General features: G+C 40.7%; 1 protein-coding gene across 3 annotated transcripts in view; it reads right to left on the reverse strand.

Moving 5' to 3' along the window:
• Window positions 1-18161, reverse strand: part of TRIM33 (tripartite motif containing 33) — a 125369-nt gene extending 107208 nt beyond the window's left edge. Inside the window, exon 1 of one of the 3 annotated variants that reach the window (XM_057710550.1) lies at window positions 17460-18161. In XM_057710550.1, coding sequence (XP_057566533.1) covers window positions 17460-17985 — 526 coding nt within the window. In that variant the 5' untranslated portion in view covers window positions 17986-18161. The remainder of the gene's footprint in view (window positions 1-17459) is intronic. The other 2 variants (XM_057710544.1, XM_057710481.1) reach the window with 2 other exon arrangements.
• Between the last annotated feature and the right edge of the window lie 217 nt (window positions 18162-18378).

Consider the following 18378-nt stretch of genomic DNA (forward strand, 5'->3'; position numbering starts at 1 on the left):
AGCAATTAAGCCCGTGTGCCACAACTACAAAGCCTGCACTCTACAGCCCTCAAGCCACGACTACTGAGCCGAGTGCCACAACTACTGAAGCCCATGCACGTAGAGCCCATGCTCCGCAACAAACGAAGCCACCACAATGAGAAGACCATGCACCGCAATGAAGACTAGCCCCCACTCTCCGCAACTACAGAAAGCCTGTGGAATGAAAACCCAGCACAGCCAATAAATAAATTTATTTATTTATTCAAAAAAAAAAAAAAAAAAGAATCCATCACCAAATCCAAAATCATGATGATTTACCTGTATGTTTCTTTTGAGAGTTTTTTGGGTTTAGTTTTTATATTTAGGTTGTTGATCCATTTTGAGTTATTTTTTTAACATTCTGAGAGGTAGAGATCCAACCTCATTCTTATGCAAATGGAAAATCCAGTTGTCCCAACATCATTTGTTGAAGAAACTATTCTTTCTCCCACTTAATGAATTTGGCACCCTTGTCAAATATCATCTGGACTTGTGAGGACAAATAAACTATTAACCCATGTTATATGTTGGAGGAGATACGAACTGGATGAGGACAAGGAGGGAAAGAAGGTTTTTCAGTATTTAGCTTTGTATACTTTTTAAACATTTGAGGCATGTGAAAGTACTACTTATTCAAAAACTAAAATAAATTCAAGTTTTAAACATACAATTACAGAGGCAAGCCACAGAATAAGATGTATATCTGACAAAGGACTCATGTTTGGAATATATAAAGAATTCCAAAAAGCATTTGGGAAAAGGCGGACAACCCATAAGGAAAAAAATTATAGGCACAACTTGAACAGGCATATCACAATAAAAGATATCCAAAGGCCAATAAACATACAAAATGGTGTTCAATTTTACAGTTTATCAGTGAAATGCAAATTAAACAACAATGCTATCCTACTCACACACCCATCAGAATGGCTAAAATGTCAAAGACAGATAATATCAAGTATTGGTAAGAATATGAAGCAATTAAAAATCTCAAACAAAACTGGCAGAAGTGTAAATTGATACTTAAGAAAAGTGTTTGGCAATACGTCTAGTAAAGTTCAACTCATGTGCAACTTATGATTCTCCAAGTCCACTCTAAGACAAGTAATCAACAGAATGTGTGCACATGTTCCCCTACAGACATGTTAAATGAACACATTCATAATAGTAAAAAACTATAAACTCAAATGTCCAACAACGACATTTGGTTGCTTTCTCAATATGAAGAATGGATGAATAAATTTTAGTATATTCATACAATGAATGCTGTGAAGACAGTGAACAAACTACAATCATCAGCAATGAAAATAATCTCACAATGTGGAGCAGAAGCAGTCAGTCACAAGCTAGTACGCACTTTATGGTTCTATTTAAATAAAATTTTAAAACAGGCATATTAACCCATGGTGTTAGAAGTTAGGTTCATAGGTAGTAACTGGAAGGGGACACAAAGAGTCTAGGCTTATAGGGTACTAATAATGTATTTTCTCATTCCGGTTGGATTTACAAGTGTGTCTACTTTATGCGTATTTATCAAACTATATGCTTTAGATTTTTACACTTTTATTTATGTATATTTCAGTGGGACATTACTTTAAAAATTACACATATCATTAAAAATAAACCAGTACTGGGATTCCTAGGTGGCGCAGTGGTTGAGAATCCACCTGCCAAGGCAGGGGACACGGGTTTGATCCCTGCTCCAGAAAGATCCCACATGCCGTGGAGCAACTACGCCCATGTGCCACAACTAATGAGCCTGTGCTTTAGAGCCCGTGAGCCACAACTATTGAGCCCATGTGCTGCAACTACCGAAGCCCACGCACCTAGAGCTCATGGTCCGCAACAAGAGAAGCCACAGCAATGAGGAGCTCGCGCACCATAACGAAGAGTAGCCCCCACTCACCGCAACTAAAGAAAACCTGAGCACAGCAAAAAAGACCCAACACAGCCAATAAAATAAGTAAATAAATAAACTTACTTAAAAATAAAAAAAAAAATAAAAATAAACCAATATTTTAGTCTCCCATCACAGAACTACTCTGTATGAGCAAATCTGTTTACTACCTTGACCATGCTCTCTACTGAGAAGGCAAAGTTTTCATATAACTTTTCTTTGGCATGAGATTGCCTTTTCCCAAGCTTCTGCAAGGATAAGCAAGTTGCATCATGTTTTACGCCACATTAAACGACCCATTGGACGCAACAATAGACCAAACAGACATCAAATGTGCCATTGTAACAAAAATTAATTTCACACTGTTCAGAATTTGGCAGTAGACCTGTGAAGTGCTCAAGTGTAACATGCTACTATGACACATCAGCTGAAAACCATTCATCTAATTCCATTCTGAACATGTAAAAACTTGAGTGTTTTTAGAAATGGGAAGAACAGGTAAGTAAATATCAGAAATATAATATGGTTTGGTACAGAATTCATAAAATTCTGAAGGCATTTATATCATTGGTTAAATAGACTTTTGTGAACCTGCTAATCATTTTTCAGCATTTCAATCAATTAACCAAATCTGACTAGACAATTCATACTTTGAAAATTCTCTTGCTTTTTTTCCTGTCTAACTAAATAGTAAAAATACTAATCACTGTAATGATGCTTAATTCTTATTAAAATATTACAATAACACTGAAACACTCTAAAGGAAAAAGTTTACATAAGTAAAGCTTTTAAAACTATGATTTCAAACTAATTATAAATTAATTATACCCAACTCAAAAGTGACTAATCAAATTCTGAATAAAGACAAAGGTAGAAAACTGGCAGTCTGGTATTATTTGGTCAGGAAGGAGTATTTTTTAAGTTCAAATGTTACTGCTTTTAAACAAGGCAAGCTTTGATACTCCAGAATTCTTACACTAGTTACCTGCATGGCCTCTGAAGGTATCTGTCTGAAGTTGGTCTATTAGCTCCATATGAGAGAGCCACATTTAGGTAAAATTTCACCTCTCTGCCTCAGTGGGTTCGTTTGTTTTAAAAAAAAAAAAAAAAAAAAAAAAAAACGTATAACAAAGGGAGATCAACTCGATGATGGCTGATGACTTAGAGGGCCAGGACAGGGAGGACGGGAGGGAATCTTGGGAAGGAGGGGATATGGGGATATATGTATAAATACAGCTGATTCACTTTGGTGTACCTCAAAAACTGGTACAAGAGTGTAAAGCAATTATATTCCAATAAAGAGCTTAAAAAAATTGAAGATAATATTACCTGAGAGAATTTTTATGAGCAAAGAAGATAACATGAAAAAATTTTAACCTAAAGCTGATGTTCTTTTACAGGTAAGGAACATGAAGTCTAGTCAGATTCAAAAAAACCTACCCGTATCTAATTCTCTCCTGCCATTACTAATTCTGATACCTCACCTCAAAACCATACGACAAAATAGGGGATAGAAAACAGAGAGAGAAAATTGGATCAATGTTAAAACAGCCTGGATTACAGCCAAAAGCATAAAAGCCAAAATCAGTCACATTATGTGCACATGAGGAGGGGGATCACCTCCCAACTAACATGACTGAGCGAAAGCTGTGAATTTCAGCCATGACTAATCTCTACTTCTGAACCATATTTCAAGGTAAAAAAAATCTTGGTTTCATTTTTTTATTTTTAAGAAAGTCTGCCATGATGAAATATTTCATTCTAAATTTTCTAATTTCTCTGTCCATTGCTTTCCTGTGAATTGGGAATATCATGTCCAGTATTTAGTCTGGTATTATTCACATATGTTATACTCTATTAGCAGAGCTATAGTACAAGTGTGTAATAAACACTTTGCCATCTAATTCAAAACAGTCATTCCACTGTGCCTTAAAAGTGTGACATTTGAAATTCTTTTTTCTCTTGTTTGAAAAGATAGTTATGCACTGGTAACTGAAATATTTTTGTAAATGTCATGCTACAGTTACACATATGCCTATCAAGTTATAACTGCTTCACTGCAATTTGTAGTGCACCAAAAAGCAGTACAAAGCAATGAATACCACATACAGTCTTTGTCACAACTACTCATTTTGCCATTGTAGCATGAAAGCACTCATATGCAATACATAAACAAATGGGCAGAACTGTGTTCCAAAAATTTAACTTACGAAAACAAACCTCAATTTCATAAAATTTTCAAATGTCACAAAATAATCTTCTTTTGATTTTTTTCAATGATTTAAAAATGTAGGGACTTTCTAGGTGGCACAGTGGTTAAGAATCCACCTGCCAATGCAGGGGACACGGGTTCAAGCCCTGCTCCGGGAAGATCCCACATGCCGCGGAGCAACTAAGCCCGTGCACCACAACTATTGAGCCCATGTGCCGCAACTACTGAAGCTCACGCACCTAGAGCCCATGCTCCACAACAAGAGAAGCTACCGCACAATGAGAGGCCCGTGCACCACAATGAAGAGTAGCCCCCACTCACCACAACTAGAGAAAGCCAGTGTGCAGCAACAAAGACCCAACGCAGCCAATAAATAAATTAAATTTATAAAAGTAAATAAGTAAAAATGTAAAAATCATTCTTAGCTCACAAGTCATAAAACCAGGCAGTAGGCTAGATTTGGCCCAAGGGCAGTATTTTGCCAACTCCTAATTTAAAGTAAGGTCCAACAATCAACAAGCACAGAACTTCCAATTAGAATTTTATTGCCTCACTCAACTAGGAAAAGAACCAAGGATTATCCACTGTTTGAGGAAACCTCAGAGACAGAAAGATATCAAAAGATAAAAAGGAAAAAACTAGAAAATAAAGTCAAAGAGATCTTTCAGAATGTCAGCTGAATAAGAACACAAAGAGAAGGGGAATTCCCTGTGGGTCCAGTGGTTAAGGCTAGGTGCTTTCACTGCCAAGGGCCAGGGTTTGATTCCCAGTCAGGGAACTAAGATTCCATAAGCTGCAGTGAGAAGAATGAAGGAAGGAAGGAAGGAAGGAAGGAAGGGAGGGAGGGAGGGAGGGAGGGAGGGAGGGAGGGAGGGAGGGAGGGAGGGGAAGAAGAAAAGAAAAAAGAAAACAAAGAAGGAAAGCATAAGAGAAAAGGTAGGAGAGAGTATGAACCAGGAGCGCCAACACTGAAACAGAAACAGTTCCAAAAAGAGAGGTGAGGGGGACTTTCCTGGTGGAGCAGTGGTTAAGAATATGCTGCCATTTGATCCCTGGTCTGGGAAGATCCCACATGCCTTAGAACAACTAAGCCCATATGCCACAACTACTGAGCCTGCGTGCTGTAACTACCAAAGCCTGCACTCCTAGAGCCCATGCTCCACAAGACAAGCCACTGCAATGAGAAGCCTGTGCACCGCAATGAAGAGTAGTCGCTGCTCGCTGCAACTAGACAAAGCCCAGACGCAGCAACCAAGACCCAAACGCAGCCAAAAAAAAAAAAAAAAAGAGTGAGCGGAGAGGGGTTTTAAGGGGAAGGGCATGAAGAGAGAAAGTACTTATGAAAAATACATATTTTTTTGGGGGGGTGTTGGGTCTTCATTGTTGCGAGCAGGCTTTTTCTAGTTGTGGAGAGCAGGGGCTACCCTTCGTTGTGGTGTGTGGGCTTCTCACTGCAGTGGCTTCTCTTGTTTCAGAGTATGGGCTCTAGGCCTGTGGGCTTCAGTAGCTGCAGCTCACCAGTTCCAGGGTGCGCGGGTTTCAGTAGTTGTGGTACACATACTTAGTTGCTCCGCGGCATGTGGAATCGTCCCAGACCAGGGATGGAACCTGTGTCCCCTGCATTGGCAGGCTGTCTCTTAACTACTGCACCACCAGGGAAGCCCCCCCAAATTTTTTAAGTTTAAACTTTTTTTTTTTTACTATAAATGAAGAGTACAAGACTAACAAAGCACACTGAACTTTTAAAAACGATGAAAGAAAAAAGAATAGAGACATATCACTCACTATATTTCAGAAAAGGATGAAGAAATATTAAAAGGTTCCAAGAAAAGGTAAATAAAACAAACAAAACCCAATTGGGGTTATACAAAGGAGCAGAATCAGACTAGCATCAGCAACAATGACTACTTTAAAACATGGGAAGAGATACCTTCAAAGTTCTGAGGAAAAACAAATTTCAACCTAGAATTCCATATCCAGTCAAACTACCATTTAAATAGAAGAATAAACTAAAGAGAGCCTCAAAAATGCAAAGGCTCTAAAATTTTACTCATTGATTCTTTCTTAGGATGTACAAACAAGAGAGTAAACAAAGAATGGGGAAGCCTGTGTAAAATAATTAGAACCAAGACTCTCCTCATAAAGTAGGCTTGAAATATCACACACTCAGAAGGGTGCATAAGCAAATAATAATGATAGTAAAATTTAAAAAAATAAATCAGACCAATAGCATACAAAAAAAAATTGTCACTCCATGGGTTCAGCATGAAGGAAAAAATATTCTCCTGAGAATTTCCAAATACAGGTCAGCCTGTAAAATAAACTCTAAATCAACAGCTCCCAGTTCTAAGAAACACCAAACTAAAAATTAACATCAGTGACTTTTCACTGGTGGTACCTGACAGAAGCAAAGGCAAAATACTCTTTGGAGGCTTGTTTCCAAAAATCATGTCTGGCAGGATTCATAGTTAAAGCCCTAGTAAACACACTCAAAATCCAAAACTATAAAACATTTGAAGACATCATCTACTATAATCACGAGTAGGCAGAAGCAAGTAACAGCAAAATAGGACCTCAAGAACTTTAGATAATGGAATTATCAAATATAAATATGAAATCAGTATATTTCAGATATTTAAAAAATAAAAGTAAAATGAAAAATAAGAAAACAAAGCTAAATGTAATTTAAGGGAAACCATTTATAGTAAAAACAAAATACAAAGTATATCAGAACTACTCAAATGATGTGCAAGACTTTTCTAAGGAAAAAACTATTTAATATTCAAAAATAAAAGATTTAAGCAAATGGAAAGGCATACAACATTTCTTAACAGGCAGACACCATATTGTAAAGACAGCATTTTCTCCCAAATCTATATATTCAAAGCAATTCCAACAAAAATGCTGACAAGTTTTTAAAATGAACTTTTACAAAATGATTCTAATATGTACATGAGCTAAAAGTCAAGGTCAGTCAAGATAATCTTTAAGGTGAACAAGTTATATGTGGAGGGGGATGAAATTACCTTAATGAATAACAAAGCTTATTATAGCTTTATGATAAGCAACAAAGGTAGAAAAATGGGGGGAAAACCTGATTTTAAAAAAACCTCTCACATATCTAAAGACCAGCTTTCTAAAGAGTAAAAGAAAAAATCAAGTGTATTAGTTTATTGCTATGTAACAAATTACCCTAAAACTTAATGGGGTAAAACAATAATTTATTATCTTTCAGTTTCTTTGAGTCAGGAGTCTGGGAGTGATATGGCAAGTGGTTCTCTCTGAGCCTATAATGAGGTTGCAGTCAGACGTTAGCCAAGACTGCAGTCATCTGAAAGCCTGACCATGCTGGAAGATCCACCTCCAAAGTGGCTCATTCCCATGGCTGGCAAGTTGGTGCTAGATGTTGGCAAACCCCATTTCTTTACAGAATTGCTAGTGTGACAGTTGTTTTCACCTAGAGCAAGGAATCCAAAGAGTAAGGAAAAAGCTGTATACCTTTAATGAAGCCTTAGAAGTCACTGTTAATTCTGCTGTACGTACTCTTTCGGTCACACAAACAAGCCCTGAGTCACTGTGAGCAGAGACTAAAGAAGGGTATGAATACCAGAAAAGAAGAACACTGGAGCCACCTTAGAGACCAGCTACCACACCAAGCCATAGTAGGTTCAGAATTAATCTTCAATTTATATAACCAACAAAGGATCAGTATATAGAACTTACTAAGAATTTTTGTAAATCAAAACAAACGTTAGCAAATTAAAGAAAAATAGAAGTGGACAAGCAATTCACAGAAGCAACAACATAAATCTCACATAACAAGCATTCAAAAAGTTTTTTTCCCTAGTGTCACGTAATTCATGCTATTTACATATAATTAAGGCATAGTCTTAAATATTTTTCTAAAAATGGTGCATTTATGTTCATTCATCCTTGTTTATTCCCACCTCCCCTTAGGACCGATGTCCATTCTTGAGGCTGGCTAGGGATGAAGATACAATTTGTGGCCACAGAGGAGACACAGATTAATGTATCCAACACCGTGAGCCCCACCTCAGAATTTGTCCTCTGGAAAATAAAATGATAGAATTCAGTTAACCAGTCATAAATATGGGGGAAAAAAATCAGATCTACAGCAAGCTATTTACAAAAGGTCAACTTTAGTTATTAAGTACTTTTTTCCTCTTTATATTTACATTTGCGGGCAAACTCTTTATGAACTGTGATAGGTACCCCAAAATGAAGGACTATAAAATGTATGAATGTGCCACGCTCTACTATTCCATGGTCTGACACTCTTCCTAATGACTTTACATTATCACTTTATTAATAGCCCCTTTAAAGAAGCAGGTCTCAAACTTTTAGGTCTCAGAATCCCTCTTACACGCAATCATTGAGGACTTAAAAAGCTTTTGTTTAGATGGGTTTTACCCATCAATATGTACAGTATGAGAAATAAAAACAGGATTTTAAAATATTTTATTTAGTACTGTAATAAATAATTGTTAATAATAGCAAATTCTTTTTCATTAAAATTAAATATTTTATTAATTCATTTAAAAATAAACACATTGCATGTTTAAATAATATTTTTATCAGAAATAACTAATTTACAAAACAAAAAAATTTTTTAGCGAAGAGCAGCACTGATTTCACTTTTGGCTGCGTTGGGTCTTCGTTGCTGCACACAGGCTTTCTCTAGTTGTGGCAAGCAGAAGCTACTCTTCATTGCCACGCGCAGGCTTCTCATTGCAGTGGCTTCTCTCGTTGCGGAGCACTGGCTCTAGGTGCACAGGCTTCAGTTGCAGCATGCGGGCTCAGCGTTGCAGCATGTGGGCTCAGTAGCTGTGGCTCGTAGGCTCTAGAGCACAGGCTCAGGAATTCTGGCACCCAGGCTTAGTTGCTCTGTGGCATGTGGGATCTTCCCAGACCAGGGCTCAAAACCATGTCCCTTGCATTGGCAGGCAGATTCTTAACCACTGCACCACCAGGGAAGTCCCTGATTTCACTTTTAAATCTCTTTAATATTTAGTTTATTGGAAGATGTCTGAATATACGCTTTTGCATTCAATCTGTTGTGAGAGGTTATTTTGTTCGAAGAATATACTTAAGAAAAGGGAAGAGTATTTTAATAGTCTTTTCAGACAATCTGTGGATATTCTTCTTTGATACATTCAAAAATTTTTAAGTGTTTTTATTTATTTCTTAAACATCAGTTGCAATATGAAATTTCAAACCACAGTGATGAACTTTCACTAGTCCCTTACATTAAAATCTCTTGGTCTATTTTGCACTTTAAATCTTTTTCCTATGCATGATTTTGTAACATTACACATTGGTCATTTGGAAAATACTGGTTCACTATGTAGATCTTCCAAATGTTGACATTTCATTGCACAATATCAAAAAAAAAAAAAAAAGGTAATATCACTACCAATCTCATCAGAAAATCCTTTAACTACTGAGAAGCTGTCAAGCTCATGGTGGCAGATACAAGTTCCCCAAAATCCTAATTTTCATTTAAAAGCGCAGTTTTTATCATTGGCAACATATAACAATGTTGGTTGTTTCCCCTTAAGTGACAAGGCTCAATTCATTCCTTTTTTAAGAAAATGGCTGCCAAATACCCATGACTGAAAACCACAGTCTGTTAATCATTCTTTCAAGTAAAAATTAGTTTCCAAGAAAAAAAGCAGCTAATTCAGCTTGGAATTCAAACAAGTGCACAAGTATTTTTCTTATCGCACTTCAGTCTGCAGCAGAAGCACTTTATGCAGTATTTCATTTCATCACACAGAATACTAAGGATCAAGATTTTTAAAATAGAGGCTTTCCTGCTGGTGCAGTCGTTAAGAATCCACCTGCCAATGCAGGGGATACGGAGGGCTTCCATCCCTGGTCCGGGAAGATTCCACGTGCCACAGAGTGACTGAGCCCGTGCACCACAACTACTGAGCCTGTGCTCTAGAGCCTGAGCTCTGCAACAAGAGAAACCACTGCACTGAGAAGCCAGCACATCGCAAAGAAAAGTAGCCCCCCTCGCCACAACTAGAGAAAGTCCTCACACAGCAATGAAGACACAATGCAGCCGTAAGTAATTAAGTAAGTAAGTAAGTAAGTAAGTAAATAAATAAATAAATAAATAAATAAATAAATAAAGTTATTTAAAAAATAGGGACTTTCCTGGTGGTCCAGTGGATAAGACTCCACAATCCCAATACAGGGGGCTGTGGTTCAATCCCTGGTTAGGGAACTAGATCCCGCATGCATGCCAGAACTAAGAAGTCTGAATGCCACAACTAAAGATCCCACATGCCACAACGAAGGTCCCACATGCCACAACTAAGACCCGGCAGAGCCTAAGTAAATAAATAAATTAAATATTTTTAAAAGATCTTTAAAATAATTTTTACTGCTTCATGAAGGACATAAAAGTAAAACTAACATGATTTTTGGTGGTGGTGGTGGTTTTACTCTAAGTATGTGATGATAAAAATACAATAAGTTGGCACAGTGGTCAAGAATCCGCCTGTCAATGCAGGGCACATGGGTTCAAGCCCTGGTCTGGGAATATCCCACATGCCTCAGAGTAACTAAGCCCGTGCTCCACAACTACTGAGCCTGTGCTCTACAGCCTTCAAGCCACAACTACTAAAGCCCTTGTGCCTAGAGCCTGTACTCTGCAACAAGAGAAGCCACTGCAATGAGAAGCCTGTGGATTGCAAGGAAGCGTAGCCCCCACTAGCGGCAACTAGAGGAAGCCCATGTGCAGCAACAAAGGCCCAACACAGCCAAAATAAATAAATAAATAAATAATGAATAAATTAAAAAAAAAAGATACAATAACTTTTAGAGTGGTTTGGAGGCACTATCTTAATTTCTTCTATGGTGCCAAGCAGTTTTACCTATCATTGCTTCTGTATTATTACTACAAATGTCAGAACAGTAAATAAGGCAAATAACGAATCAGTGTTACAATGAAAACAGTTTTGACTTTGCCAACACCCTCCAACTCAGAGTTCCGTGGACCAACTTTGAGAATTTACTTTATGGTATTCTCATTTAGTGTCTGCTAACAGGAGTATGTATAAATAAATGAAAAGCCAATTAGATTCTCCTAACTATAATTTTTGGTGTATAGATACTAGACCTTGTAAAGACTTAGGATTTAGAACATTAACTTACAACTTTTTACATTATAAGTTTTAGGCAGCTGAAGAGGTTTGGAATACAAATGATTTTGTCAGGTGTGCTGTACTTCATTAGATGTCAGAAAAACCTGGAAAAACACCAACAATTTGCCTTCCTGAGTCTTCCTTTCTGCTTACTGTGAGACAGGGGTAATCACAAAGGCAACAGGGGACAACTGGAAGTCAACAGAAATCACAACAGTACAATTTACTGGGGGCTTACCAAGGGCCAAGCACTATATGAAACAATTTACAATGTATTAACTCAATCCTCAAAATAACACTATAAAATGGATATTATTGGGACTTCCCTGGTGGCACAGTGGTTAAGAATCCACCTGCCAATGCAGGGGACACGGGTGCAAGCCCCGTTCCAGGAGGATCCTACATGCTTGTGGAGCAACTAAGCCCATGCACCACAACTACTGAGCCTGCGTTCTAGAGCCCTAGAGCTACAACTACTGAGCCCACTCGCTGCAACTACTGAAGCCTGAGCACCTAGAACCCGTGCTCTGCAACAAGAGAAGCCACTGCACTGAGAAGCCCTTGCACCGCAATTAAAAGCAGCCCCGGCTCGCCACAACCAGAGAAAGCCCGAGCGCAGCAATGAAGACCCAATGCAAAAATAAAAAATAAATTAAAATTTTTTTAAAATAAAATAAAATAGATATTATTATTACCCTCAATTTATGGATGTTAAGTAACATATCCAGTCATTCTAGTAGTAAAATAATGGAGCTCAAAAATGAATGCAGGCAGTCTGACTCCTGAATAGTGTGCATTTCACCAACCACAATGCTAGAAGTGGTTAAAAAGTGTTTTTCAGACTTCCCTGGTGGGGTAGTGCTTAAGAATCTGCCTGCCAATGCAGGCGGCACAGGTTTGATCCCTGGTCCGGGAAGATCACACATGCCATGGAGCAACTAAGCCCATGAACCACAACTACTGAGCCCGTGCTCTAGAGCCTTCGAGCCACAACTACTGAGCCCGAGTGCTACAACTACTAAAGCCTATGGGTCTGGAGTCCGAGCTCTGCAACAAGAGAAGCCATCGCAATGAAAATCCCACATACCACAACAAAGTGTAGCCTCTGCTCGCCATAACTAAAGCACGCACGCACACACGGAGCAACAAAGACCCAACACAGCCAAAAATAAATAAATAAATAAATAAAAAGTGTTCTCCTTTGATAAGTCTTTAATGACTGATTGCTTATGACTACATTATCATTCAAAAACTCAGGCATATTTATGTCAAATAGCGCATTAGAGGAAGTAGAGCCTAAAAAAATCCCAAAACAGATAAGCCACACTCAGAGCTAGCAAACTGCCGTATATTACGCATACTCCTGGGGCAAGAACTTCCAAGACCTCAAACATAAGACTCCCCCGAGTGGCTCACCATGCTCAGTGATAAAAACAGAACCACTGTGAGGAGGTACTCCCTCTCACTTACCGCATGACTGCGGCCATCCCAGACTTTTCACAAAAAGTTGAAGATTCATAAACAGAATCATTTTTCCATGTTGACTATTCACCACAAAATATAAGAATATTAAACTTATGTAGATGTAAAAAGTTAGCATAAAAGACAATAACAGACTCAGAATTTTACTGGATAGGAACTCAACTTCTTCATTTTTACAGATCTGGAGAGGCTGTCTAGACTTGCCCAAGGCTACACAGCAAATTAATACCAGAATCCAAGGCAAGTTACTCCCAATCCAGATACTCACCCACATCACCATCCTGTCTATGCCCTACTACAAAAGTCTCACCCTCTTCAAGAGTTCATTTGAGAGGTTGTTTAGATGCATCAATACATATTTGTATTTTTATTGATACATTATAATTTGTACATATCCACTACTGATAGCTATTCTGACTGAATCTGAAATAAGCCTAAAAAAATAAAAATAAAAACAAATCATAAAAGTATTTTAAAAAGCTCACTACTGAGATTTAACAAATACTAACTAGTTTATCTATTTTGATTTTCCAAATATTCCACCAGCACACAGATCAGTCTTTCTCCTGAAAATATTTAAATCCCTGTGTCTCAAAGTGTGGCAGTTTCCAGAATCAGAATTACATGATACTTTTTAAAAATTCAAATCCCAAGGGCTTCCTTGGTGGCACAGTAGTTAAGAATTCACCTGCCAATGCAGAGGACACAGATTCTATCTCTGGTCTGGGAAGATCCCACATGCCACAGAGCAAGTGATCCTGTGCACCACAACTACTGAGCCTGCGCTCTAGAGCCTTTGAGCCACAACTACTGAGCCCAAACACTGCAACTACTGAAGCCCAAGCACTTAGAGCCCATGCTCCACAACAAGAGAAGCCACCACAATGAGAAACCCACGCACTGCTCGCCACAACTAGAAAAAGCCATGCGCAGCAACAAAGACCCAACGCAGCCAAAAATAAATAATAAAATAATTTAAAAAATTCAAATCCTAGTGTCATCCCCATGTCAACTTAAACAGTCTCTGCAACTCCCAAAACAGTATTTTAAAAAGCTCTCCAGATGATTCTTATTTATCCAAAAGCTATTTATTGAACATTCATTCACTCTACAATATTCTAGTGGGAAACAAGGAACAAACGAGTAAATAAAAACAAGTAAACATTTTGGATTTTAGCTATGCTTTGAAGAAATAAAGGTAACATGTCAAAGAGTGACCTGGAGGACTACAACTGTCCCTCAGTAATCTCAGGGGATTGGTTCCAAAACCCCCATCAGATACGGAGAGCCAACAGTACCTTAAAAAGAGCTGCCAGACACAGAACTTTCAGGGCAGTGAAAATACTCTGTGTGATATTATAATGATGAACGCAAGTCATTATACATTTGTTCAAACCCTCAGAATGTACAACACTAATAGTGAACCCTAACATAAACCATGGACTCTGGGTGATTATGATATAGGGCAATCAACTCTAAAAATATTGTACCACTCTGGTGAGGGATGTTGATAATGGGAGAAGCTATATAGGTCTGGGAGGAAGGGAAATCTCCATAACTTGCATTTAATTTTGCTGTAAACCTAAAACTGCTCTTTAAAAATAAAGCTTGGTCAAGAGAAGGTCTTCCTGCAGAGGCAACATTCGAAGTGAGGAACCCTTCACTCAAGAAGAGTGGTTTTCAAGCTTGGTGTTCATCAAAATCACCTGGAAGGCTTACTAAAAATGATTTCTGGTTAGGTCTTCAGTGAGGCCCAAGAATTTGCATTCCTAATAAGACTGCAAAGGATGCTATGCTGCTATCGACCACAGTTGGAGGATCACTGATCTAAACAGAACAGCTAACGGGTTTGAATAACTTTGTTATATTAGAGAAAGAGAAAAAAGGCCATTAGAAGAGAGGGTAATGTCATTGTTTCAGGACGACTTAAGATGGTGAATTAAACTACCAACTATGGCTACCCAGACCAGAGATGGAAACAGAGGTTGTTCAACAATATCTTATATTTGCAAAGCATTTCAGTTTATAAAAACATTTGCCCTTTCACTGTTTAATTCATTTGAGTGAGATATAAGTGAAGGACTATTAGCTACATTTTAGAGATAAAGAAACTGAAGGAAAAAAACCTGAGAGAACCAGAAAATAATTAAGGGCAGAACTATGTTCCGGGACTCCAAATCCAGTGTTACTTACAGAATAGCATGTTCAATTTTTTCAAGAGCAAAGCAAAGGATATATACAGGAGTTAATACTAATAGTTACTTTCTAGACTCCCTGCCTAAAAACATAAGGGCTTCCAGACTTAATTTGTTTTAGATACTGGTTGGAAAGCAACACAACCTTAAGACTGACAATACTCAGTCCCATCTACTTCCTTCTCCTAGTTCAAAAACAAAAGATGAAGAAATGAAGAGAGAATTTATACACTATTATTCTCTCTCCTGCATAAAAAACACAGAGCTAATTTCATAACCTCAGTCCCTCAGCCACATCAATCAAACACAATTTTCCTCTTGTGTTTACCCTAAGTCTCTCACCTAATCCAGGTTCCCACAAGAACACTGAATCCCACATGTCTTACTATACTCATGAGGCCATGAGCAGTTAGTTATATACCCATTATCCACCTTCTATATATCTATTATCATTTAGTATCCTCTCCAATAACCAAACGTTCTACCTGCAGGTCTCAATAATACTTCAAACCCCAAACTGAAATCACTGTAACCTCCCTTCACCACACACACACACACCTGCTTCTGTGCCTGAATTCTTTTATTTGCATTAATAGCACTGCCACCCACCAAACAAGAAACCTGGAACTTGGCCTAGACACGTGTGTCTCTCTCACACCAATCTCAATTGGCCCTTCATCCCCATTCCCACAGCTACTTACAATTAGTTACCACTAATAATAAACTAGCTGCCATAACATTAATAACTACCATGTACTAGTCACTTAACATACTTAATTCTATCAATAACTCTATAAGGTAGGCAATTTTGTCCTTGTGAAATTAATCTGTCCGAGTCACAAGCAGGAAGTAACAAAGTAGGCATCCAAACTCAAATGTTTCTCCCAAAGTCCATACCTTTCCCCCATACCAAAACACTTCCTAAAACACCAGTCCTTTACTACCTACTCCAAATGCTAATTTCTCTCCCAGATTATACTGCCAGGATTCTCCTAACTGGTCCTGCCTCAGGTCTTTTCTTCCCTTACCCTTCAATGTGCCCCCAAATGATCTTTCTAATCACAAATGTGATCCTTTTATCTTTCTGATATACAAAAAAAACAAAAGGTTAGGGACTCCTTTCAGCCTATCTACACTGTACAGGATACATTCTACAGGATTAATCCCAAACCTTTTAGTACAGGTCCACAATCCTTTACCTGCAGCTCTAAAATTCAAAAGCTTTGAAATTTTAAAGTTTTTTCATAACTCTGCAACAAAACCCTCCCTGACTTGCGGGAGGTTATTTGTCTATCCCATTAGAATGATATTCATATGCTTCACTGCAGAAACATTAATATTTGATAATGAGTTGTTAACCCAATCTCCACCGGAGTATTAGAGACCTTACCAGGAAAAAGAAAAATTTCCAAACTGTTCTAACATCTAAAACACATCTGGTCCCAACGGTTTCAGATAAAGAACTGCAGACCCCTTACCTATTCAGCCCATCAAACCAACCTTAACTCCAGGGATGTGTAAGGTGCCCTGTGCCCTGAAAACATTCCAACCCAGAGAACTGCTCACCCTTCAAGAAACCTACTCAAGGGTTTCCTTTTCAGCGAAGTTTCCCTGACCTTCTCTTGACTGTGCCATAACCACTGTACCAAGGACCCACCTCCACTGCTGTACCTTATGTTTGTTTCTCCTATGCTGGACCGTGAATGAGCTCCTCAGTGAGTATTTTATCCAATTCTAGCACAGTATCCAGAACACTAAGCGCTCATTAATGCACAAGGAACTGAAATTCATGCCCAGTTCTCCCTAATTCCCAATTCCCTTCAAAGTTCATTTCTCCTTCACCTCTAAACCTTAAGATATTTCCCTAACCATGCAGGCCTCTCACAGCTATTTTGCTTCCAGAGTTCCTCCTTCTCAATGTCATCCTAAAATTACTTTCTACCAGACGCCTTCTCTTAGCCCCAAATTCTCCAATGCCCATTAACCTCCCTAGTCCTCCTCTCCCCAACCTTTGAGCAGATCAAAACCTCTCCCTTTAAGGCAATTCATCCTCACTACCCTTATCTCTTACCTACTCCCTCCTTAACACCTCTCACCGCTGGGTCTTCCCTCCAAAATGCTTCTCACAAGCGGATTCCCAGGCCCCCTCTTTTCTCAGTCCGTTCCACCCGTTCCCGAATCTGGGCTCGGCCCGAGTCCACGCCTTCCCGGCCTGTATCCGCGCATCGCGAACCTCCCCTGCAGCCGGCGTCCCCTCCCCCAGCCTCTCGCAGCCGGCACCCCTCCCTTCACCCTCCCCGTATCTCTGGAGATCCAGCTTCTCTGGAAACTGTCCCAGGAGCCGTGTCTTCCACCTCTCAGACCCCGTAGGATTACGCCGGTCCGAGCAGCCTCGGGCCCGAGCACCTCCGTCCCCAGATCCTCCTCGGCACCCCAATCCCCTTCGGCCCAGACGTCGGGCCGGGCCTCCCGCTCACCCTGCTGGATGTCGCCGTTGCTGCCCCCCGGGATGGGCACGTTAAGTTGGCGCTCGGGCTCCGGCAGGCAGCGCAGGCAGAAGGAGTGAAGACAGGGCAGCAGCTTGGGCTCCGCCTCACGCCGGCTCTGCAGGCTTTGCTGACACACGGCGCAGGTGTCCAGGAGCGAGGCTGGCGGTCCAGGAGGCGGCCCCGCCGAGGGACCCGGAGCAGGAGCCGAGGCCGGAGCTGGGGCCGGCGTCGATACCGCCCCCCCGGGAACTCCAGGGCCCACTGAGGCTGCAGGGGCTGAGGCAGCCGGGGCCGAGCCCGAGGAGGCCGCGGCCACCCCCCCGTCGTCGGGCCCGGCCGCGCCGCTCTCCGCGCCGGCCCTGCCGCCTTCCTCCTCCTCCTCCTCCACCAGCACCGCGGTGAGAGGCGGCTCCGCCTCTTGCGCCGCGGGCCCGGCGGCCCCAGCAGTTACCGGCGCGCTGCTGCTGCCCCCGCCGCCGCTCTCAGCCTCGCCGCCGCCTTTGTTTTCCGCCATGTTTTCCTCTTTGAACCCGCCGGACCGCCCCGCGCCGCCCGCCGCCGCCGCCGCCCCCAGCCCCAGCCGCAGCCGCAGCGAGAGCGGCCGCCGAGAGCGAGCAGGCGAGCGAGCGAGCAAACGAACGAGAGCGCGCGCGCACGCGGCGCCCCCACCCTCGCGTCGCGCGTTTGCAGGAGGGCGGACGCGGCGCGCGCATGTACGCACGGCGTCCTCCGGAGGGAGGCGGGAACTCGGGGCCCCGGCGCGCAGCCGTCCTGGCCGCCGCGGCCGCCCCTCCCGGCCTCCGTGGCCGGTGCGTTGAGTCGGCGTCACTGCAGATCCGCTGGCCAGTGAACGTTTAAAGCCAGAGGCTCTTGACGGTGAACTGCCTTTAGTCCGGGGTGGTTAAGA

This window comes from Hippopotamus amphibius, chromosome 1 (assembly GCF_030028045.1).
Source record: "Hippopotamus amphibius kiboko isolate mHipAmp2 chromosome 1, mHipAmp2.hap2, whole genome shotgun sequence".
Lineage (NCBI taxonomy): Eukaryota > Metazoa > Chordata > Mammalia > Artiodactyla > Hippopotamidae > Hippopotamus > Hippopotamus amphibius.